The sequence below is a fragment of the Drosophila nasuta genome, chromosome 3, assembly GCF_023558535.2.
Source record: "Drosophila nasuta strain 15112-1781.00 chromosome 3, ASM2355853v1, whole genome shotgun sequence".
In the NCBI taxonomy this organism is placed as follows: Eukaryota; Metazoa; Arthropoda; class Insecta; order Diptera; family Drosophilidae; genus Drosophila; species Drosophila nasuta.
Window position 1 is genome coordinate 31,824,377 of NC_083457.1, and position 26,120 is coordinate 31,850,496.

Consider the following 26,120-nt stretch of genomic DNA (forward strand, 5'->3'; position numbering starts at 1 on the left):
TGTAGAAAAGGGGAAAATAAAGTTTTTCCAGGCACTTCTCTCTTTCTCTGTTGAGCCATGTGGTAGTGAAAAAAGGCAAATGTCTGGGAAGCTTTTAGCTGTTGAGAATCAAATTAATAAAGCTAAAAGTATACACAAACAGACACACCCACACACACATTGGCAGCTGAGTGTGTTGTTGTGAGATAAAATAATATGAAAATGCTGTTATTTTGATAAGCGCGGCATAAACATTGCTGTGCATACACATATTATACACCTCGGCTAGCCACAAGCTGTGCTGGGGCATGTGGCAATTTTATTGCAGCCCTCCCACGCACACACACACAGACACACTCATATATGTATATAGCCTATTAAAGATTATTAAAAGCGCCTTGATCTCAGTTGGTGTTGCCGTGGCGCGTGTTCCTTGCTTCGCTTCCCTTCCGACTGCTCTTCTGTTGCTGTTGCTGTTGCTGCTGCTGCTGCTGCACGCACGCAAACTTATTGATCCATAAAAAATATAAAACATGAGCATTATTAGTATTTGATGTGCCTGAGAGAGCAGCAGCATCATCCGGGCGCAGCATCATCCACTTAACAGGGCTTATGGTGGAATGTGCATACGCTGGAGAGGAGACGCACCTCTGACCTTTGCCAAGGTTGTTGCAACACAGCAGCAGCAGCAGCAACAGAAGCAACAGCTGCGACAGTCTTGCGGCAGCAGCTTCTCATCTGAAGCATACTTATTAATTAGTTACTGTTTGTTTCATCAATTTCAAATTGAGCCACTCGCCATAAATCTCAATCTCTATAATTTCGATTGGTTTTCGTTTGGATCAGCCAATAATCATTTATCTGCATTTATATTGTGTATTTTCTCTTTTTTATTTCCATTCGTTGATAAAGTTATGTGACTGATAAAGCTGTTGTCTCGCATTTTGTGGCCATTCATCTTATTGCCTACTTTGCTTATTCATCTATGCATTTTTATTGACTGCCTCTGTGAATCGGTGGCAATTTAGTTAGCCCCAAGTACCCAAAAGTACCATCAATCATATTCATTGGCAACATACGCCTTTTGTCTGAACCTTTTGTCAATGCCCTTTAGCTATGAAATCGTTGAAAACGGGTGTATAATCATGGTCCAATAACAGGAACTCTTTTTTCTTTATCAAACAACCAACAATTAAGTAGATACAGCTGTGTTTGTCTTTTTGAAAGAAATGCCTCGATCTGATATCTTTCCAAAAGCTCAACAATCAAATTTATTGTTCAACTGCCGCAGATAAGTTTAAGTTCAAGGAAATTAATCTTCGACACTTTGCATATCTTTATGTTGATCTTTACATCCTGCAAAGTTTATGATCTGATGGCAAATAACAAATTTGTTTGCTTTTCATGTTCATCACACATATTTTACTGCAGAATATCTGCGATCATTCAGCAAACACAAAAGTTACAAAAGAAGGCGATAAATTCAGTTCTTTACATATTTTTGTCTGATCATTTCAACAAGTCTTTATAAGCTGTAAATTTCATGATAATCCAAGAGCAAAACTACAAAACATATTCAACAAATCATTGTGTTAATTGGAATAACATCAAAGCAAGTTCCCAGAGTATTTGCGAGTCGATAAACCAACGACTTAATTTCGTCAACTTTTGATTCCGGTTGCGACAAGTGCAGAAGTCTATCTAGAGTGTCAATCGACATCATTCATTCGAGCTATTATGCAAATCAAAATGATGTCGATTTAACAAACAATTTAAATAATTCATTGACCAGGCTTAGCATATAGATTATGTGAAAATATGCTCGGGACAGAGAAAGGGAAAATGATTTGTGTAATTTTGCATTTTTTTGAAAGTTTTTTATTTGCTAGTTTTTATTTTTTGTAAATTAAATTGTTGGTTTTATTGCTGTTTCTTAGTCATTATTTGACCGGATGTGGCAATAAATTCCCCTGACTACCCACTGTCACTTGTGAGAATACTTATGCAACCCACTGTTGTGGCGAATGAAGTTGTTTTTGCTTATCTTTATAACCTGGCAATTGTTTCTATGTAAAGTAAACAAAATAGTTGTACTAACCTAAATAGTTGGTATCCATTTGATGTTTTGTTGCAGCTGTTGTTGAAAGTTGATGTTTTCTGTGCTTTGATTTTGAATTTGAACAACTATTTCCACATATTCTGTTGGCTGGCCTTTGTATTGATTAATGAATGCACTCGTAAATAATTCACTTGCAATTGCGTACACTACTTTTGTATTTGTATTTTTAGGCCATAAATTGTTAATAACAATTACACTTGTTGTTGTTGTTGCATAAACAATCGCACTCGCTTTCGTTATTGGCAATGCAACTCGTACAGGTATTTCGATATTGCATTTACAGCCATAATAATTTAACTGCTTTATTTTCGCGGTGCTTTTTTTGTGTGTGTTTTCTTTTGCGGTTGCTATATAAATATTTACACACGCAACAACGTTGAGCAGCGAACGTGGAACTTGGAATACGCCCGCGCGTGGATCGTAAGACGCCTAACGACAGCGAAGACGACGCCTCACATGCGGAACACTCGTTAACTTCGATTACTTTGAAAGTAAAATGAGATAAGCTATAGCTATAGCCATAGCTATGGCTATGCCTATGAGATACAGATACTTCTTTTGCCGGCGCCTCGCACTCGCTTCGGCGCGCACTCTTTCGAATCTCCAATCTCAACCTGAGACTCAAGCCAGACCGACGCGACTCGCTAGCAACTCGACTCGGACTGAAGCAGCGAGTTGTGTGTGTTCGCTGCTGAAGTGTTCAGCACGTATTAATTTCTGTAGCGGCAGCAAAAGTATCCAAAAGATACATTCGGCTGCGCACAAGCGCATACACAACACACACACAAATACACGCGTGAATATGATTGTGAGCGTATTCATTTGTTCATTCACTTTGTATGTGGGTCTACTTCAATGCGATCGCTCTGCAACTTGTTTGACAACAGCAGCAGCATCGAGTCAAGACGTGAGCATATTGCTCTGATTGTTGACTGTTTACATTTACATTTCCCCCAATCTGTGTGTGTGTTGTGTTCCTGTTCGGAAGATGTCATTGTCTCTATCCTCTCTCTCTCTGTGTGTCTCTCTCTCTCTCTCTCTCTCGTTAGTTGTCTCTCTGTCGCATTGGCTTTAATGAAAAGCGACAAATTGTCGTTATAGCTGTCTCAAGTAGCCGCCAACGCTGCAAGCGTTTCCCCGGCTCAGTTCGGTGTGTGTTTGCTCGTCAAACACAAGTGATGGGCATAATCTTCAGCAGTCAATGACTCGCACAATGACACTAGCTGAAAAGTGATACTTAAGCCACAGCGTGCACAGTAGCAGCTGCAGAGGGTAACTTTCTGTTTTGAATTTTAAATTAAATATGACTCTTGACGGAATGCGTTTCATCTTTGAACGATTTCTAGAAAGCTGTGCAGTTTATCTGATTCATTTTTAATGTCTAAAGATATCAATCAGCTTAGGAAAATGATTATTATAAATAATATTGCGGAGTTTATTGACCTTGAGCGAGCTAAACTTATAAGAATTGTATTGTTTATGTACTCGAAGGGAAACTATAACTATAAAAAGCTTTTGACATTTATGGATCTTATTAAATAATAATGGGTCTCAAAGTAGCCAAACTCTTATATACAACAACTGTTATCAAACATCTTATTTAATCAGCTTTATCAGCAAATATCATTACACCATAAACAACTAAATATACTCGCAGTTGTTCTATTCATTTGGTTAAGTTCTTTATTTTGCTTTCAGCTGCGCGCCTTTCTTTCAAACTGTTTGCACAGCTATTAATTGGCAGTTAGTGTTTGTAAATGTGGTTTAATTACAGCACAAGATTAGATAGACGACCGAAAGGAAATTGCCAGCCTCTCACTGTTTACCACTAACGAACTTTCCGACTTTCTGACTGACTGTCTGACTGACTGAAGAACCAACGAACTCATTGACAATCGACATGCCGCTAGCTGTAAACACATTTTGATTAACGACTTTTCAATCTATTGTCTGCTGCTCGTAAACTGTTTTTGATTCTGATTCGAATTTGAATTCTAATTCTCTTTTTTCCCCCTCGTTTTTGATTACAGCTCCACAACGTCAATTTACAGGTTTTGCATATATGGAAAAGTCGATGTATGCAAATGATGGTCATTAAGTTTGACGAACTTGGCTAAACGCAGTTCCCATGGCTCCGACTTATTAACTAATTAAACATTTCCAAATGGGGCCGATGACGTTGAGCTTGAAGTCGGAATGTCGATGCTTAAAGAGGCCAACAGTATTTGTTTATTTTGCTTGCTCCGTCTTTTTTTATATTTTTTTTTGCCCAAAAGTGGAATGCTTCCGGCTTTTTGGCGAGAGAGACGGAAATTGCGAGTTGCTGGAGAAGCTGCATTATTAAAATTGGGTTGCTCTTACATAGGGAGAAAAAGATGGAAACTCCTAACAACATATTGGTATTTTTTGTAGAACAAATTGTGATTTAAGAATATGTCTTGTAAGAAAGCAAAAGATACACGCTAACCGATTTCAACAAAGCAAATCAGTTTGGAAGCTCTAACATCGTTAGAAAATACCAAATAAATATACTTAAAATACTAAAATATGCCAGTAGTATTATATTTGGTATGACGACATAGTACTACTTTCAAAATATACCAAACAAATATATAAGTTATTAAGTTAAAAATATGCCAACGAAAACAATTAGCAATTCAAAATATATCATGGGATACAAAATATACCATAAGGTTAAATAAATACCAAACAATTAAGACTTGACAGCTGCAGTCGTTTTTGGCCATATAATATGATTTATTTAAAAAATTATATACATTTCTTGTTGGCACAAAATGAAAAAAATCTTCCCTTCTATATAACATATAAATTTTTAAATTGTATTCTCTTAAATGTTAGCATTTAAGAATTGAAATCAAACAATTCATAATGCATTTCTTTGACTAGTTTCACTATTTTTCTCATCGTGTACTTGATACTCGCTCTCGGTCAACACTCTTGAGTTGTGCTAGTTTTAAATGCGGATGGCATTTCACTGCTCGAATATGAAATGTGAAACCCGGCATCAACTTTAAGTGTGAACTGTCGCCCACAAAATGCTCGTTGACAATTTTTCTTATGCTTTCTCCGTTAGAAAAGTCGTAAAGCTGCCAAGTGCTAACACCTACGTTTAAAAAGTAGTCGTATGAACTTGAAAATTGATGTGCTGCTCGTGCTGGGTGGCCATCAAATGGAACGAAACGATGCGATACAAAGCGATATATGAAACGATACCATAGCAAATACTCTCGACTCTATAAAGAAGAAGGAAGTTGCTTGGGGTGCCTAATGACGCCTAATTATATGTGGGTTCGGTAGAGTTGAGTTTTTTTTTTCATTTCATCTTTTTTTTTGAAAACATTTTCATTAGTTTGATGAGTTTAGGAAAAACATTTAAAAACATACTCGGCCGCAGCGAGGCTAATTTGATGGCCAGGCGGTGCCGGCTATAATTATATCATAATATTAATTGGAGCCGTGTCAGCAGCAACAGCAACAGCAACACACATATATACACAAAGATAGATTAATTGTGTAATTCAAGACAGCGCTACAAGCGAGCTACTACCAGCTAATAGATACAAGATACAAGCTACTAGATACTTGTACTAAGTTGAAGGCCGCACTTAGACTTTTGCTTGTCCATTGCACTGCACTCACTCTGAATCGTATTCCATTATAACGGCTTATAGAGGTGCTCTAATTAGTGGCTGCAGCCACGCCCACTCTTACGTTCCATGCGCCCACACGCCCTTGACTTGGCCAAGTTGTGGCAAGACTCTTACAAATGTATTGCAATTTGTATCTGTTGTTTGCTGCTGCTGCTCGTACTCGTATTTCATTAGATCAAAATTAGCTGACGTGAGTTCAAATCATCAAGCAGTCAAATACAATCCACTCTTCCCCCTTCCCTTTTCCCTCTTCTGTTGTTCTGCTCTATCACGTGAGCTCTGGGAGGGAAATCCGGTTGAGCGGAACTCACACCAAATGGACGCTGACTGCAAGTCGCACATAAATTTGTTTTGTATTTCGAAAAATATTTCAACTCGCAGCGTTGCCTATTTTTTTTCATTTCTGATGATGAGTTCACTTCCCCCTGATTGCCACCGCACACCACTTGAAATTAATTGTGTGGCTATTGATAGGTCTAGAGTGTAGAGAGTCTGTTCGTCTGTCTTTCCCCTTTGTCTATTTCCCCCTTTGTTATGTTTGCTCTTGTTTGTTGTGTGTTTGCTGCTCAGGCTTCTCTTTACATTTTTTTTTGGCTTTTCCCTTCTTCTATTTATATTTAGCTCGAGATATGAAATTGGGTTTTGCGTGTCGCACGCCACACTCTACACACACCACACACACACACACACACACACACATGGCAGACGATGGTGATCCATCGTGGAACTTTAACTTTAACGCTTGCGCCGCTCATTCATTAAATTTTCTGCCTTGTTTCGCTTCATCTTTTTTTCTTTACATTTCATTTTTATCAAGTGTCAAATACAGTTACCACCGCAGCCAGAACAACATTTTTTGCCTTTAGCCCCAACACAAATTTATGCATAATTTATGGCTATATAATTGCCGCCGCTCGCCACTGGCAAATTTTCTAATGTTTTTCCCTCTAAATAAATCAAGTGAAAAATTATGCAAATACCAAGCATGAAATTAGGTCAGTAAAATGACTCGGACATTGAAACTCGGTGGCAAACTCGACTGCGTTTCAATCTCTGCGTTTATCATATTCTAGATTTTTATTCAATTTGAGTTCAGAGTGAGTCGGCAAAATTGCATTAAAAGACGCTAGAAATTTTGCATAATTTATGCGCTTAAATTGAATTTAATTTTTTTGAAAATTAAATTAAATGAATAAAGACAGTATTGATGATGCCAAACTGAATAATATTTTGAGAAAAGCATTACCAGCATTGAGCTAATAATTTGTCTAAAATCTTCAGCATTAATGATTTATATTCATTTTAAACAGGAAGTTTAAACAATTATATTAAAAGTTACTGCAGTAATTTATGCGGTATTGAAGGTATTAAGAATCCACAAGTATTAACTTAAACTGTAGAAATTCCACAGAATATAGCATTTGTTATATTACAAATTTCTATTCATTTTAAGCTGAGAAACTACATTAAGGATTTTAGAATATTGAGCATAATTAATGCAGATTTTTATTCAATTTTAACGGAAAGTGAGTGAGAAAAATGCATTAAAAATCATTGGATTGTTTGAAAAATATATTTAGTTAAATTAAGTTAAATATTACCAAATTAAATGATGATACCTAAATGGAATGATATTTTGACAAATTATATTACAAACATTTAATCTGTATATAATATAATATTATATATTTGTTAATTTAAACTTGCATTAAATAAAGCTAGAACTTGTGTATAATTTATTTGGATAAATTGAAATAAATTTGTATTTAATTTTCCCAAATATTATAAACATAATGCCTGCATTATGATGATGCGATAATTGAATGATATTTTGACATACGTTCATTGTATTCATTGTATATATCCTCCAGTATATCTCTCGCTAAATAAAGCTAACGAGTTTGCAGCTTAAATATTGTTTTATAATTAACATAAACTGCTTAAATGCTGAATTTATAGTGAGAAATAAATTCACTAATAGTGCAATAAATAAATGAATTTAGCAAGTTTTCAATTAAGCTGAATAAGCTCCAAAATAAACATGGTTAACACACAACTCACAACTCCCATCGATTGGCCTTAGTGTCTGCATATTGAGCTGTTGTTGGCAAAAACAGCTTTAAATTGCAGTTGGCAATGAGGACGATGAAATGCAATTTCACTGTCGAACGGATGGAAACCGCAGCGTTGATTAGCTTTGAGTTCGTGCTCGTCCTTCATGGCCCACTTATTCATAATGCTTAAATTTCTATTGCACACTCTCATGGATGGCTAATACACTAGGATGGCTTGTCGAAGCGCCTATTTCAATTAGCCGACACCTTTTGGGTCCACATTCACACACACACACACAGAGAGAGAGAGAGAGAGCATGCAAAAAATGAACTCGTTCTATGGGCAGCAGAAGAAGAAGGAGGAGGAAAAGCGACAGATACAGCAAAAATGGCATCGACAGAGGCTGTAAAAACGACTGGCCAATATCCGAGCGGAAATTAATGTGCTGTGGCTGGTTGTGTGGCTCTGCGGGCCCGGACAAAAACACCAGCATAAAGACGAAAAAAAATTGGAAAAATAGAAAAAAAAAAAACGATACACAGAAATTTGTACAGGAATGAATTGTGTGTGAAGATTGTGAGAGAGGAAGAAGGGGGAGAAAGCGAAGAAGGGAATTGAGGCATGCCACAAGGATCTGAATGCACAATGCCGCTGTCAGCAGTTTTGGGGACATAACGACAGATAAAAGGCAAGCCGCAGGGTTATAAACCAGACCAAACTACAACTACACACAAACACATTCACACAGTTGATAAACCCACATCGCACAGTTGGCAATCGAAAGGACATATTGAACATGCAATCCTCGATCTGCCCTGCTTTGCATCGCCAATTCCTTCATCGTTTTCAGCTCATCCATGCATAACAGTTCTGTTTATACCCGGTAAGAACAGCTTGCCGCAGGGAATTAAAGCTTAGTGAGTATCAAATCTGTGTGCTAAAGCTGCACAGAGAGAAAAGTGGGGCTTGAAAACCAAAAATATAATATTTGAATTTACTTTTTTTGTTTCAAGAAAAGTGACGCCTGACAACCAAAAATATAATATTTGAATTTATACTTTTTTCTCAAATTCTCTACTTTATGTAGTTTATGTCATAGGCTTATTTTTATAAAATTTAGAAAGCATAGGATTTTAAATTCTGAAGTTTAGAATTTCAGTTCAACCATATAATTTTTAAGCTCAAAACAAGACTTTGTCAAATTTGAAATAGCTAATATATATGTATATATATTCATTTAAAAAGAAAAAAATTGTTTTATGAAGGACTTTATTGAATCCCAAACGATTAATATTTATGCATATTCTTGCTCAACATTATCAGAATTTTAAAACCAGCATTGATATACTTATATTATTATTGATATATGTATATTATTATCTTTATAATTTCAATATTTTAAGTCATTTTCTAATTTAATAATTCACTAATTCAGTTCAATAATGTTGCATTCCATCATTATTCTCTCTCAAATGGCTAACGAGTATCACACAGTCGAGCACACTCAACCACTACCAAGCTTTATCACTTATTATTTTTGTTGTGTCTTGTGTGTTTCGCCGTTCGTATCCTGGATATATAATCGCCATCAATTATATTGTTCAAACTGTGCATTGTTTTCGCATGACACGACAGCAAGTTTCGTTTCGCTCGCTTCGAAAAATGTCAGACAATGCACCTCACACTATTCTACATATGCACTTCAATCGAGAGTGTGTGCACATGTGTAGGTATATGCATACCTTATGTATGTGTTCGTATTCGTTATAGAAGCAATGCATTGCATATTTATGGGTGCACTTACCTTGCCATCGGCATCGCTATGCGCGTGGTAGCGCACCTCCAAAGAGCCACCCAACACCGCATACCAGAAGCGTCCTTGTTCCCCGGCGCGAAACACTGTGAAAGAGCGTAAAATGAAAATAATTTTGGTAAAAATAAAAATTAAGAGGCCGACGATGATGAGTTATGAACAAAAAAAAGAAGAAGAAGAGGAATTTGTGCTTTCATAATTAATGCAATAATGCCACTTACGTGTGACGCCCTTCTCCAAGTCCTCGTAGAAACCGCACATGGCCAGCTGCTGCAAGGCTGACCCTGGCAGGCGACACAACGGCTCCACGCGACGCAACCGACAGGATATTAGTTCCACATCACGTAAATTCCGATCACAAGGACTGCAACGATACGGAACAAGAATAACAAACACGCAATGTCAACAAACTAAATTAAATACATATAAATTCATGGCTTAGCTTTAGCTTTACACTTTTATTCGTTAGAGAATTTCAATGCTGCAATGCATTTGTTCTCTTTTTACTTGCATGGTAATAAAATATTAATATTCTATCCGGTTAAACTATCAAAAAAATTGCAATTATTTCATAATATTTTAAATATATTTTATGGTAAAGTTCCACAGCTCAAGTAATTTTAATTTATGCCAAGATCTTCTATTTTTATGATTGCCTTTCAATAATTTTATTTTTTTTATTCGGTATATATAATAATAATTCAGTATTTGTTATTCCTGAAAATTTGGAAGCTTTCACATAAAACTTGTAGAAGTTATTTAAGATTTTCTTTGTATGGCAAAAAAGCGAACGGCAATAAGTTCATAGCTGCTTTGGCCGACAATCAAGTATATTTAGTAATCTATGTTATATTTTGAAAATCTGATATATTTGGTAACTTATGGTATATTTTGAATATAGCACAATTCCAATATCCCAAACTTAGCCTTCAGTAGCTTTCTTGTCTGTTAGCTTTGCATTTTCGCAATGCATTTCAATAATTTAATTATTTTATTCAGTTCAGCTCAATATTTCATTTTAGATTAAAATTAGAAAATTATTTAGTTATAAACATTTCCTTATTCTCAGTTTCACATTTTCACATTTAATAACAATAAACGAAAGAATTGATTGCGTTTCAATAATTAAACGATGTTATTTTCCATTCAGTTCAATGGATTCAAATTTGCATATTACTTAGCTATAAATATTGTCCTATTTTTGGTTTTATATTTTCTAATTTATTAACCTCTATATTTCAATTCTCTACATATTATTTTCCAACTATACTAACTTGCTGGTAAATCTATAATAAATCAAGTTTTATTGCACTTGCTTAAAAAGCACAATACAAAATATAGGGGAAACTATTAAAGAACTTCAAGTGCGCAGAACAATGGGGCCTAATAGACTGCCCACAAATGTCAGCACAAAGGACAAAGTCACAAGAAATGAGAGGAATGGGAATCGAGGATGGAGATGGAGACGTAATAGGAAGGGGGGAATGAGTATTTGCAGTTTTTAAATCAGTGCCATTCAAAGGACGCTCTGGTTGGGTTTGCAACGTGCGGGCAAGGCCAGAGAAATATGAAAAAATGCCATCGAAAGAAATGCAAATGAAAAACACAACAATGCTTAAATTAAAAAAAAATAAAAATAAAATAACTTGGAGGGAATAATACAACAAATTGAATGCCATTTGGCAATGGCTTGTGCTCAAATTAAATATGCAAATATAACTCAGTCTGTTTCCCTTTGTTCTTTAATGTTTTTGTTAAAATAAAAATGCATAAATAAATACTTATGAGAATGGGTCAGAGCAGCCACATCGCATCGAATCGCAGCGCCGGAAACGGATGTTTGGCTAAAGCACGAGAAGATGAAGGTGAAAGTCAAGAAGAGCCAAGCAACTAATTGCCAAGTGTTCAACTTTAGACAAGTTTACTTTCGGTGCTTGTTCGTGTTCTTGTTCTACTTCTTGGCCTTCTTCAATTCACTCTCTTCTGGAAGTGGTTCAAGCTGCCACATTGCTGCCACAAATTGTGGCAATGTAGCGAACGTGTTCAGCACGAATTTCGAATGTCTGCTGCCATGTTAAACGCGAAGTCCATTGACAGCACTTTAAGTGATACCAGCTGAAAGTATTACTTAAATCAACTGCGGCTACTAAATCAGCTATTGCTTGAAAAGTGCTCTAAAAATATTTGAAAGCTAATCAGAAAAGTTCAGTTAAATCCTTAAATTTAGAACAAATAATTTGACACTTTTATAAAGAATTAATTTTGGAAGTAGATATATTTTTAGTTGCTTAAAAAATCACGCAATTCTTTAAACAACTTTAAGAAAATATATTGCTAAACAGCAGAAAATTGAAATGGCTTCTAAACTGTTTAAACCAGTTTGGTTGCTCAATTTCTCAAGATGTTTTTATAGCACGGTTTATTCGAAAAAAGAATGCAAAGTTTAAGTATCCATTTGGATATTGTTGCTGCGCTCAGCTGCATTTCAAAATTTATGAAACAGTAAAAGAGCAAATTGACAGACACTCTTCTATCTCGCTCGTTTCTTGCCCTCTCTTTCATTTTGATTACCTCATTTGCTCGCCTTCACTCACACTCTGAACTTGTAACTGGAATCTTTGTGTTCTTTGGCTAATTAAAAATTCCATAAAGCCGACAGAGTAAAACAAGTGAAATTTTACTCTAAATCAAAACCAACAAAGCAGCTTTTCAATGAAATGTAGTTGCTTGTCTGCTGTGTGTGTGTGGGCAGAGAAAGCAACTTTAATATTTTGTAGAGTCTACTTTTTGGCATTGGGCGTTGAGTAACTTTTGCCAGCCATTCTCAGTTTGAAGGTGAGCTGTTTCCTGACTGTCTTCGGCCCACTCATACATAATTTATAGGCCACGGTTGTTTGAGAGCCCACAGAGAGCGACTGGGCGTCGGTTGTTGTCGTTAACCAAACAGCGGCACGGCTAAGTGCCATGTCTATATGCCAGGATGTAAAATACTAAATAAAGGTAGGAGGAGGAGGCACAGAAGTTGAAACTCCTAGGGGCTGGCAAAAGCCGGAAGCGCGCGTTGAGGCGCAAGCCCGCGGTTGTTCTCCTGTTGTTTATTATAATAGCATTTTGTGGTTTTACAAAATGCAAAGCTGCTTTTTTATAATTGCCATGTAAGCAAACATAGCAGCAGCAGCAGCATACTCAAGTAAAACAACCGTCAGAAAGCGGCAGCATAAATAACTTAACTTTTGCTCGAAATATATGCATGAAGCTTTTATCGAGCTGCACACGTGGCGTATGATAAATATGTGTTAGCTCAAGCTGAGCCACAGGACTAGGGCAACAGCATTCGGTGCTGCTTCCAAAGCATCATCAATATCAATTGCCAGCGGCTAGAGGAGAGTCAAGAGCAGCCACCTGTCTTGGCTATCCTGTGGATAACTCACTGTCTCTGCTCTCCTTTCTCTTTCCCCTCTCTCTCTTTCTGTTTATCTCGCTTCTCTGATATGCCAAATTGCCGCATTACGAGCGAAAAGATTTGCTTGCGTGACTTTGCAACGGCAGCCATTAATTTTGCTTGTAAATTAAATCATTTATTTTGCGGCAATTGCGGTGCGACAATTTCGACACTTTGACGTTGTTTTATTACCCAACCTTTTTTCTCTCAGTGCACAATGTAAATTTCGCTTTTGCTGAAAAACGTTTCAATTATGCATGTTGCTTGCAAAAATTCCTTTGTCTAAGCTGCAAACCTGCAAGTTTTTTGAATTGCTGAACGTGCTGTTTATTATTGCGAGCATTGTGCAAATAGAAAATCGTTTGGCAACAAAAAGCGAGAGTTTAACAAATGCGGAAAATACAAATATTTGCACAAAGCAAACAATAAATGTTTGTGTGTGAGCGAGTGTGTGTGTGTGTTTAGAGAGCCCTTTGCTCTTGACCTTTTTGCAAAGCTGACCTAACCTTGTGTATCCCTCTGATTTTTGGGCAGGTTGCCGTTGCCGTTGCCGTGGACGACACGCTGTTCACTTAAGCCCGAGCTCCAACTGCCAGCGGCCAAAAGTTCTGATTGATTGCAGTGGGCGCTCAAGGCTTTTAGGGCGTGGCTAGGCCAGTCACGCCTCGGGATATCATTTTATTGCAGCTATTTCGGGACGTGCCAGCATTTTGCACTGAAATACAAGTAGCAGTTACTTGCCACCATCTTCTATTCAGCTCGTCTCGATGCTTAGCCCGTTCGCTAGGCTACCACTTGTGTTAATGATGCCTGCACTTAAACGTCGACACAAAAAGGAGTAGCACATGAATGGCTAGTTGTTGTACCCTGTACTTAAGTGGGAGTCAGCATAAGGGATTGAGTTACTCTAGAAAATTATTCACATGAAAGCTTCAGCACAACTTAAATTTGTCTATCACAGTTTAAAAGAGTTTTGTCTTAAGAATTAACTCTTTCATTTTCAATTTCTAAATATATCTGTAAGTTCAAAATAAGAGAAAATCTACTTACTATACACTACAATAAAAATTCTTAAACTTATTCATTCTCTTAACAAGTCAAGATATCTATAAAATATCGAAACTTTTAGAGCTACAATTACTTTATACTAATGCCATTATTAAAAGGTATGTAAATAAACGTTTTATATTAAACTTTATCTAAGTCGTCTGACGTGTAATTTTTAATTCTGTTGATTAGAGTCAAGTGTAAAGTGTTTTGGAAGTATAAATCATTAATAATTGAAACTATTTCCTTTTTCTTATTGTCAAACGTAGAACATTTAAATGACATTATATTTAAAATAACGATATATTCAGGCATGCTCCGGTTTTCACTTTGGGTTTTCGTTTTCGTTTTGAAAATAAAAAAGGCATTTTTTCGCGTTGTTTGCTGCTGACCAAACCTCAAACCAGCTGTTTCGGCTGCAAGAAATGATGAGAAACGAAACGTTTCGATAGCAAAACGATAACTAAAAACTTGTGGAAACCGGAGCACCTAAAAACGAAAATCTCGGTTTTGGTCCCAAAACGAAAACGAAAACGAAAAGTGAATACCGGAGCATGCCTGATTATCTATTTAGGGTTAAACATTCATTCTATGTAAGTCAAATTTATAGCTAAGCCATCTTATACATACTATAATACAACAGTTTAGTTATACAACTGCAGTTTAAGTGTTTACGAACTTATTTATTTATATAAACTTATAAATAATAACTAAACTGTTGTAAATCTAACCATATTGTATATCATAATTAGCATAACAAACGTGACCGTATTTAGTTAAGTGTCTTTTTGTCTATACATTCGATGTAATTAGATGACCAGCGCGTAAGAAAAATATAAGTTTATAATACATATTTAAAATGAAATCGATGCTCTGGAAACCGATATTGACAATCAAATTTAAACATTATTACACATATATAAAAGTAAACTATATAGTTAATACTGCATAACAATAAATGTTTTTGCAATAAAAAACAAATTAATATAAATCCGAAAATGCTTAATCTATTGTATAAAGCTAACACTAAAGTGTATAGTTCACAGTGCTTAGCAGTAAATGTTTACCTCATGAAAAACAAATTGATATAAATCTGCAAATACTTGAGCTGCATTTACAGCGCATCCACTGAAACCCTCAATCTTTATAGCCAATGAAAACACAAGTTTAATAATCATGACATACTCTGGCAGCAATAAAACTAGTGCATAACATAAAACAAAAACATCAAGAGGAAATATAACAAGAACAACAACAACGAAAGTTCTGCCAGACATGTTTACGCAGTGAGCTGCCAGTCGATCACGCCTCTAAGCGATGAAGGCCATGAAAACTTTTGCACTGTAAACAGCTTGTAATGAGCACAATTTTCGCTTGAGTGCGGCCCTTTGAAAAATTGAATCCCTCCAATTTCTATTTGAGCTATTTGCTGCCTCTCAATTTTCGCTGCTTCAGTGCGCTAATCAACTGGAAAGGACCGCGTGGCAGGACTCTAGACTCTAGACTCGAGACTTTAAAAAAAAAAGTGAAATACACAGAAAAAGAGGAGAGATGAGAAATGGGCAAGTGACCAGCAGCTTTGTAATATAATTGCATTTAGCTCAAGAATAGAGCTTAAAATTTGGCATTGTAATTTAATAAAGCGTATAATTTGAAGCAAGCCGTGTCCTGCATTTGGATTTAGATTTGCTTTCGCCCGAATCCTGATGCCTTTTGCCTGTTGCCCGTTGTCCTGACTCATGGCAGCCAGCTGTGCTGAAGCATGAATTAATGGGAGGACACAGCTGTTGCTGTCTTTTGACAGATGAATGTCGAGCATGATACAAACATTTCAAATATTACGTATACGCAGCAGCAACTGACTTTTCATTCATTCATTCATTCATTGCAAACATTTGCTCAACTGAAAGCAAAAACAGTGGAAACTTATGAATTTAAAATTGAATTAAATAAAATTTGTTAATTTCAAGCTTGAATCATCATTTCATTTTACGTTTTAATTTAAATTGTAATTTATTTGATAAGCAGTCATATTTCACGCACTCAGACACAACTTTTCGTATAATTTTGCAACTTTTGTTATGGAAAAATTACTTTCATGCTTCGCAAAGTATGAAAAATAAAACTTGATGGCAATTACATTGTTTTTTCGCCGTAAATGAGGGGCAAGTTTTTTGTGGAAATATTTTTATGTTTGCCAAGAACTACAATTAGGTGCTTGACTTGTTGTAGGAGAGGCTTCAGACTATTGAAGAGTGAGAATGCGAGTTAGCTTTTAATTAACTTTGTGACAGACACAAATTAATTGCAAATAGCTAGGGAATTATTTTGAATATAATGACTAGACAAAAAAAAGTTCATTACTCTAGAAATGTCAAATGACTATTATTAAAGTCGTTGTTCAACAGTTTATTAAAACACTTTTACTTTCAAAATGTTCAATTTTAATGCTTTCTATATCTGATATGCATAAGTTCGTGGGTACAGCAAATGTATGAAAGATATATATCATATATATATATATACACCCGTGTAGAAGTTATTTAAGAATCAATTCTATATGGTAAAAAAGGCTGCTGCAGACTGATCTTTTGTATGTAATAGTAGATCGTATACCAAATATAGCCTTTAATATGAATTGTTATTTTCTTTATTTTTAATTTTTTAATATATAATATATGGATAATACCGCATCGATTTCCTTTTGGCTTACAGTCCAACACACTCGATAGTATATTTCGAATATAGTATAGGCTTCCGAAAATTTTGATACTTTTCAGTATATTAATATGGTATATTATAGAAATAATAGTATAGTATAAATATAATAGTGCATCGAATACCAAATAAAGCGTTTAGTATATTTGAATATGTTTTCAGTAAACGAATAGTATATTTTGATATTTCTCAGTATATTAATAGAGTGTATTATCGAAGTAATGTTTTGCTTTTGTCTCACAGTCGAGCACATTAAACCGTAGATTTTTTCCTTTTTTTCCTTTGCTACCTATAAAATCTATGACAACAAAGTCTCCAATTCTCTAAGCTGCTCGTTACTCATGTACACATAAAATGTATTTGCTGCATTTGCATGTTACACACAATCCTTCAATGCTTTTGTATTCATTTTTTCACTTTATTACTACGTAGAAATGCAAATAAATAAGCTGATTTATAGATTTAAAATGTCCTTGATAACTCACCGCTTGTCCATGGCTGTTATCCATTCCATTGCCATTTTGATAAATATTTTATTTATATTTTGTTTACACGACGATTTATATTTAGATTATTATTTCGTTTAATTTTTAATCACACATACACACACGAATTTGTTTGCATTCGTTTTTGCTTATTTTTTAGTAATAATCGAAATGAAAACGTTAATACACGACGACGCCACAACTTTTGAAGATGATTAACGCAAAGTGAAGGTGTAGGGATACCCAAATGTCCTTGGCCAAAGAGCTCGCGAATTGTTGGTGCCAAATAAATGTTGCATTTCAATGCGCTCGAAAAGAAAACGTCGGAAAAGTTGTGGCCCAACCTAAAAGCTGATTCCGTTAACAGCACTTAAAGTGGATTTCGTATTTTTTTTGCGCTTTGTTGTTTTTTATTTTAATTCAAATGTCCCTTAGTTGAGACATTTTTCGTTGTGCTTTGCTGTCTGTTATGCTTTTTTATGTTGTCACAACAAAAGAAAGGAGTCAAGCGTCGTCAGATGCACTCACAGATCGCAGTTAAAAATAATTGTTTTAAATTATTTTCCGCGCACTTTGTTTCGTTATTCATTGGCCATTTCGTTAATTGGTTCAAAAGGGTTGCGATGGCATAAACACGACTCCAGCTGGCTTTCGGCTCTCGATGTAGCTGCAGCTGTAAATGAAGTTGTTAACAGTATTAAGTTGCTCTAATGATACACAATCTTAATGTGTGCTATAAATGTGTAAGCAATGTGTAAGCTAATGGAATGCTAAAAGGCATAACAATTAAGAGAAAGAGAAATCTATTTGGTATTTATTTTGCTACAAATGAAGACCAAAAAAAAAAATACTTATTGTTATTGTTGTGAACTGAAAAGGGTTCTCTTGTGTAGTTGCCAGCTAATGTGGCTGACAGCTGCCTGGAAGGCTTAATGCATGCTGGCCAGGCCCTAAACAAAGCAAACGTCTCGCATGTTATCACAATTGTGCGAGTCTCCCATTCGGACTATTAAAACAAAAACAGCAAAAACACTATAACAACGACAACGGCAACGACAACAGCGCTGACACTGACGTATGTGATGCGTATGACGCTGGTAGCCACACATACACACTCTGCGTATACTTGATACTGCAAGCTGTTCGCAGTGCACAATCGAGAACAAAAGCTAAACAGCTTTGTCAGGTGTGTGTGTGTGTGTGAGTGCGAGTGTAACTAAATATATAACATGTGTAATAGATACAATTCAGTATCCATCCTGTTTGTCCGTCTTTTCATTTCAATATTAATCAATTTGAATCCGGCTAAACCACAGCTTCAGCTCGGCTTTAGCTTCGGCTTCCGTCTCAATTATATTCAACTATTTGTGGCCATTGCATATGCTACATTGGCTTCCATGTACGTCAATTTATTGGCTCATTGAATTTGTAGCTTTGTTGTAGCCAAAACTATTGGAAATGTGATTTTGCCATTGTTGTCTTATCACTGCTGTGTGCATTGTTGCGTATTTGCTTATCAGCAGAATTTCTAATGTGTGTGGGTGGATGGCTACACTTAGATAAGCGAGCCCTTATCAGGCCTCACTTTCTCTCTCTTTCTCTGTCTAACATTTGTGGTTTCATGCGTTGTTCGTCACAGCGCAAAATGCAATTAGTGTCCTGCAAGTTTCACAAAATGCAATTTAAGTTTCAACTGTCAACCGAACTAATTGAGCGCAGACATAGCAAACGAAAGAAAATCGAAAGCGAGAAAGAAGGAAATGTGGCGAAAGTCTGGGGAATACTTACGTGGCAATGGCTCGATCCTGGGCGAGATGCGCCAGAGCCGGCAGATATAATAGATGTTCAAAATGATAATCAAGAGTGAAAAGCAAAAAGGCCGAAAATTCAAATCGTTAACAATGCGATAAAGCGCCTCGTTCAGCATGAAAGTAGCCTAAGTAGTTCTAGTTAAAAGTAAGTTATTTACAAATGCAGTTTACAAAGTCTTAGAAGGGTTTACGAATGCATGAAAGGTGCGTGCAAAATGTTTAAGAATTGGAATTATTGTCGAGCAGTGAATGCATTAGTTGTATGTACATTAGTGTTATTAGCTAAGCTATCTATACTACGTATTGTTAACTGTTTTGTTTACCGGATTCGGTTTAAACACACACTTTATTTGAATTCCGATTTATTTAACACGTTCGTTGGGTTCGAGAGCTGTCGACGAACTGATGACTCGACCGAACTTTGCCAAATGCAATTCGCACAATCGAAACTCAACACACATTTATTTATATTTTGCAATTTAAGCAAATTCAAATTTTACGTTTTTTTCCACTTTCACAAATTTTTTATCATAAGTAATATATATTTTTTTTAAATTTTGTATTATTTTTAAAAATTTATATCAATTTCAGAATTGTTTCACTTTGAGTTTTTGTTTCAGCGCTCGCACGTCCGTTACGTTCCTTAGTCGCGTCGCAACTGTTTTGGTCGAGAGACGAGCCAAGTTACCCGTTGCCCGTTGCTGTTTTTTGCCGAGCTGCTTTCTGAATTCACCATTATTTCGGCTGCCTAGAAGCTGCCTGTGGCCAGGCATCCTGCGCCTAACAGGTGAGTTTTTCTTCTGCTGACAGCTGAGCCAGCTATTCGACTGGTGTGGTGCGGAGGTTTCGATGGATTGGATGGATGGAACCAGGCTGCCTAGTTTTGGTGGGTGGTGAAAATTACTCATTGCGATGACTGCAGTGTTGACTGTTGCGGTGCGCATTTGGGTCGCTTTTTTTTGTGCTCGCTCTGTTTTCTTTTGCTTAATGTTTTGGCGCGTTTTTAGCAACAAGTTTGACAGTTGCCACAATGGTTGCAAACTTATTTGGTTGGCATAAAATAAGTGTTGTTAATATACAACAGCGAGTGGCACTAGATACTTAAAAAATGCCTAAAATCTCCAAATATTCATCAATCCTTTGCAATTTTCTTTTGATTAGACTTTATTAATAACTTAACAAAATAAATTATTAAAATTGGGCAAACAAAATAGTGTGCATTAAGATTTTTAAAAAATCGGAAAAAAGTAGTATTAACTACTGAACATTTTTATTTTTAGTTTATTTATATTATTATACCCGCTAAATGACGCTAAATACTGCAAATGAATTTTAGCTAATTTAGCCGACAATATATAGAATATATTCACCCCTAATGTATATTTCGAATATAGCACTTCATCGATATACCCAATATTGGCTTCGGTATATTTTTTAGTATTTATATTGGTATATCTTAAGAATAATGCCGAACTGTTTTCCGTTTATTCAAAATGGATAGCATTTATTTATTTTATTTTTTAAATATTCTTTCCTATTAACTTATTATTTTCTTTTACATTTATTTAAATAGTTAATTTAACGTTACGCTTTATTTTAATTATGTTAACTGACGAATTCTTTTTTAAATGTAGTAAGTTTATAGAGGTAAGCAAACTATTTAATTTAAGGGACCTTGACGAATTATAGATATGAAATATAAAGTATACATCAATAAACAGTGTGATCTTCGAATGCTCGATTTTGCAATTAAACTACAATTGAAATCTTAATAGAATGACACAGAAGACACATTTTATATTCCTATCGAACTACTCACATCTTTATGTTCATCAATCAATTGAACAATGGTTGCTATCGTCACTTAATTATTGCTTATTTATGAATTTATTTACTCTAGAGACGATGAGAACAAATGTTTTGTGGCAACATGTTGCTGCTACATCTGTTGTTTCATCTCTCTTCGCTCCCTACGTGCGTTCTCTCGTTCTTGTTTGCTCTGCAACAAACTGTTGAGCGCTCATTTGGTGAGTCGACGCAATGCGCCGCACTTCAACAGTTGCTTGCCTACCTGCCTCAACCCCTCGACTCGTCGTCGTCCACCTCCTCCACCCACTGCTGCCCCCTTTGTATGGCCATGCTTTCCAAAGAACTGGGTCTGCTGTCAGTCAGTCGCATGCGTGAATTGCAGAGGCGAAACAATCAAAGTGTCAATTAAAATATGCACAAAAACAAACAAGAAGAAATCGCTTCAACAGGCGTTAAACTGTTGTAAGCTATTAAGAAATTGAGGGACTTCACAAAAAAAAAAAATAAGAAAAGGTGCGATTACGAATGTGACTGGGAAAGTGCGAATGCAGAGAAGCTGCCGCTGTGGTCGCTGCAGCAATATTTATAACGCTCACGAGTGCCTTTATTTCCGCATGAATCATTTGCCGCTCTGTTCTGCTCGGCGCATAAATTCCTTGTTTTTATTTTCCTTCATTTCCTTTTTTCCTGTTTTTTTATACCCGCTACAAATACTAGGGTAGGGTATTATAACTTTGTGCCTCTAGGAAGAAGGCATACTCGACCCTCTTGATCAGCCAAATCCATCTGTCTGTCTGTCCGTCCGTATGAACAACTAGATCTCAGAGATCGAGATATAATTTTCGACAGCATTTGTTTTGATTTGCCCACTTCCGCCCCCAAATCAACAATTTGTCTTTAAATCTGGTATATTTTTCACTCTATGGTATATTTTAAAAGTAATACTATATCAAAATACACAATATGATCATTGGCATATCTCAATGTTTTTGCGGTATATTAATTTGGCGAAGTTTAAAATATACCAAATATAGCCATGCGTATTTCTTTTGTATATTCGAGGTATATTAATTTGTTATATTTTAAAATTAATACCGAAAATTGATAGCGGGTATCTCGCAGTCGAACCCACTCGGCTTTAGCTCTCTTACTTGTTTTTTTTTTTGCCTACTCGACTCGCCAGTCATAGTGCTGTGTCCTGGCTGGCTGTCCTGCTCCGTCCTCTCCCAGTGCGTGCGGCAGTAGCACTTTTTATGAGCTGTCGTCGTTGTCGTCGTCGTCGTTGTGCCTATGGCCCAACACTCGACGCATAGCGTTGGCATTTTTGGTAGCTTTAACAATGAAATTCCAGGCATTTTATGACCTGAACTCGTATTTTGCCTGTTGAATTTCATCAGCTTTTGTTGTAGTTCGTATGCATGTTGGTGGGATCATGTTTTTGAATGGGGCATGATGATGATGATATTCCCCCTTGTGTGGCGTTAATTATGATAAATGTGCTTCTAATAAACTTTGTAGCTGTGTCAGAGACGCTGTCATAAGGTTGCCCTGCCCCCATCGCAATAATGTTTGCTAACTGACCGTATCCTACCAACGAATGAACGAGCGAACGAACGAGCGTCTAAGCCAACTTCCGAGCCACGTTAATGCATTTTCTTGTCGTGAAAACTGTGCTAATGGCATTTCCTGTACAACTGGCCATTAGCACACCAAATGACGTTATTTCTACTCGATGGTGTTGTTGTTAAGCTGCTGCTGCTGCAGTTGTAATACCTACATGTCCAGGTGACTGACAGAGAGAAGGAGAGTGAAAGTAGAGAGTCAAGTAGTCAATCGATGAGTCAGTTAAGCAAGCACGTGTTCAGCCCGTGATTGCAAGTTGATGTCATTTGGTGAACAGAAAATACAACTACAACGACATCCACATCCACATCGACTCGTAACACTTTACTCAATGGACGTTGCATTAGCGCTTATTCAATCAACGTTTAACGCAAATTACCTATTAAATCGAGCCTAAATATATCTCTGCGAATTATGGCCAAGTAATTTGATTAGATCATAAGCGACGCTGTTAAATGCCCTCCAGTAATCGTGTTTATCTATATATATATGTGTGTGTGTCTCTGTCTGTGTCTGTGATAAAATTGAAGCATTGTTCATGCCAATTACACACAGACAACAGACAATACCAGCAAATGCGCAACGTAATAAAGCATTTGCAGAAATCATAGTAAATCAAAATTCCAAACTCGGGTTTTTGTAGCATACTTTTGTGCGCACCACAAAAATAAATTTTTGCTGCTAATTATTTTTATTAAGGTTGCTTATTCATTAATTCAACCATAAAAAACAACTAAACAAACTCTATAAAAAACTCTCTTTTTCATGCTGCACAGTTGTTTATTAGTTTTTGTAAAAGTTGTTTTGGCTGGCAGTTATTTTTAATTACTTTGTAATTGTAACAATTATATCAACTAATTGAATAATAAAATTATTAAGCATGCATAATTAAATAAATGCATTTAGTTGTGTCATAAAAAGACATTAGAAAAAGCTCATATTTTATTAAATTTTCATAATTATATAACACAACTGCTGAGTAGCTTGCATAAAACATTCAAAACATGTAGAAATTGTTGTGGGCTGCAAATATTTTAAGCTACTTCAACTGTAATATTTATTTTCAGTTTAAGAGCTTGTAATAATAAAAAAAAAAAACTTAATTTAATAAACACTTAAAATATTTAAATAGTTAATGAAATATGATATATGATTTAATGTAATTGCAATGCACATTACAAATTTAATTTACTAATAAGCACAGTTGAAAGATTAAAGGAGCTGCGTTTGTTTGCAATGGAATTTAATATTACCTTTCGTTGAAAATGCAATAAAGAAATTTGACATATATATTCAAAAACATGAATTATTTCAAATGTGAAATATTTACTATCAAAATTGTCGACGTACAATTGTCGACTGAACATAAAATATGCATTTGAAATGTCAGCAGCAGTCGTCGAAATCTTTTTGCTTAAAGCATGAATGTTTTTCAATTATTATATAATTCTACAGCACACAAGTAAATGCTTTTTTTTATGCCACATGTTTAAGGATTACATGTGCTTGCAAATATTTTATAAACTGTTTAATTAGAGAATGAAATTGATTACTTTCTACAACAAACGTTTTATCAAAGTCTTTAATTATTACAACGATATTTTCTTCAATGAATTGAAAATAAGATTAATTCACATTAATATTTTAATATGTGCAATTTCGCTTTCAAACATTAAGCTGATGTGCGTGTTCATTTTATTGCGTCTTTTGCATTAATAAATTAAATGAATTGAAAAGAAAACATTGCGCATACGACATGTGGTCAAGCCAACGCCTGTGCACATTGAGTTTTAATGAAGTGTCGAGTATGATATGATACGCTATTAATGGGGCTAGTCGTGCACTTGCTGTTGCAGTTGTAGCAACAAAAAAGGAGTGTCGCAAAATTGCAATTCCAATTAAGATAAAAAAGAGACTGAACAAATATTTCGAGTGATCACTTCACAGGCTTTTTTTTATTTTTTGGTGTGCTCTGAGTTTTTTAAAAATTCAATCTAAAAACAATTGCATAAAATTATGCGCAACAGAGCGAGAAATTAGTTTTTTTAGTGGCAACATTTGCTGCTGTCAACGGTGTCAAGTGTTGTAAGAGGCGAGCCTGACATGACCCCAATTCGCATCCACATGCCACGTTCTTGCTTCTCTTCAATCCTCAATGCTGTGCAAGTCTTGGGCAAACAAAACCGAGCAGAGACAGGCAACGCATCGTTTGCTGCTTGCTGCATGTAGATGACGACACTTGCCAACGCGAAGCATCTTCTCTGTGTGTGTGTGTGCATGATGTCCTGATGAATTTCATGCCTGGCTTGGCCAACATTGTCTTTTATTTGTGGAGTCTCTGTCTCTGTCTGCGTCCCTAGCGTGCGTCTAATTTTTGAGTGCCTTAATTATTCAAGTAATCGCCAGTCGCCCGCCCACTTCGCTTTGTTTCCTTTGAGGCAACCCTTTGCTGCCTTGGTTTTTGGTCGTCTTAAGCTGCTTGCCAAAGTATATGCGCAATTATAAGCATGTTGCTCGCTGAGCAACAGCTGCCAGCCAAGGACATCATCCGACAGAACATAGCCAGAAAGAACAGGCGATGTTGTTGCTAGCCAAAAAGTTAATTTCAAAACACATTTCACTAAGCTCATTAAGCATACGCCCCCCTGGCCCACCCTCCTTCAACCATCCAGCTAAGCAAAGCCAACTTTCGGCTTATTCAAATGACTGAAAAACATTGCGTTTATTTACTTTTGATTTGCAAAAGGATTTGTGTTTTGCCATCGACAACAGATTGCCGCATATTCAAATAACTGTATAGTTTTTTTCAACCGTTGAAACTCTCGTTCAAAAAATGTACTTTTGATTTTATTTAAATTCAAATATTTATACATTAATCGCATAAAAACCGCCACTCGAAATTTAAGTGCGCTCTTCTTCGCAAAACAAATTGCGTATACGCCACCTGCGCCCCAATAGAACACCGAAAAGAAATAAAGCTGCTGGCAGGTTCAATAGCGTTCGACGGCGTCTTTAATGGGTTTTTCGACTGGGCATAAAAAAAAATACAAACAGAGAAGAGAGAAGCGAGAAACTCACCCCGACTGAGCTGAGCTGAAAAGCCATTCAAATCGGGTGCATTGCACGTTGGCCATGTACGTTTATCAGCTATTGGCATTGGCATTGGCCGACCAAAAACAAAACAAAAAGAAACCACCAAAGCAATTTACATTTTGTTTACCTTTAGCATCCCATACCCATCTAAATTTCCCCTTTTTATTTGGTTGTACTTTAGTTGGACAGGTTTTTTTGGGTGCCATTGATTCACTGGCCGTGGCAGTGCTTAAGCGGACACCAAGATGATGGTCTGACTTGGCTTTGGGGTTTTCATTTTATATTTCTCACTTCATTTGGGGTTCCAGCTAAATTGTTTGGCATCGCTTCAACACTTTACATACATTTGCATAAACAACAACAGCAGCAGCAACGCGAAGTCAACGCTTTAATAAACGACCTCGACTGAAGCGTTGCGCCATTAAAGCTCGCTCTCTGTTTGACTTGGCCAACAA

General features: G+C 36.1%; 1 protein-coding gene across 3 annotated transcripts in view; it reads right to left on the bottom strand.

The window, feature by feature from the left end:
* LOC132791777 (rap guanine nucleotide exchange factor 4) overlaps positions 1–19,716 on the bottom strand; it is a 76,160-nt gene extending 56,444 nt beyond the window's left edge. Inside the window, exons 1-4 of one of the 3 annotated variants that reach the window (XM_060800830.1) lie at positions 19,486–19,716; positions 17,330–18,002; positions 9,859–10,001; positions 9,629–9,723 (exon numbers count right to left, since the gene is read on the bottom strand). In XM_060800830.1, the coding sequence (XP_060656813.1) occupies positions 9,629–9,723; positions 9,859–10,001; positions 17,330–17,364 (273 nt within the window). In that variant the 5' untranslated portion in view covers positions 17,365–18,002; positions 19,486–19,716. Of the gene's footprint in view, positions 1–2,077; positions 2,514–9,628; positions 9,724–9,858; positions 10,002–17,329; positions 18,003–19,463 lie in introns of those variants that run through there. The other 2 variants (XM_060800829.1, XM_060800833.1) reach the window with 2 other exon arrangements.
* Between the last annotated feature and the right edge of the window lie 6,404 nt (positions 19,717–26,120).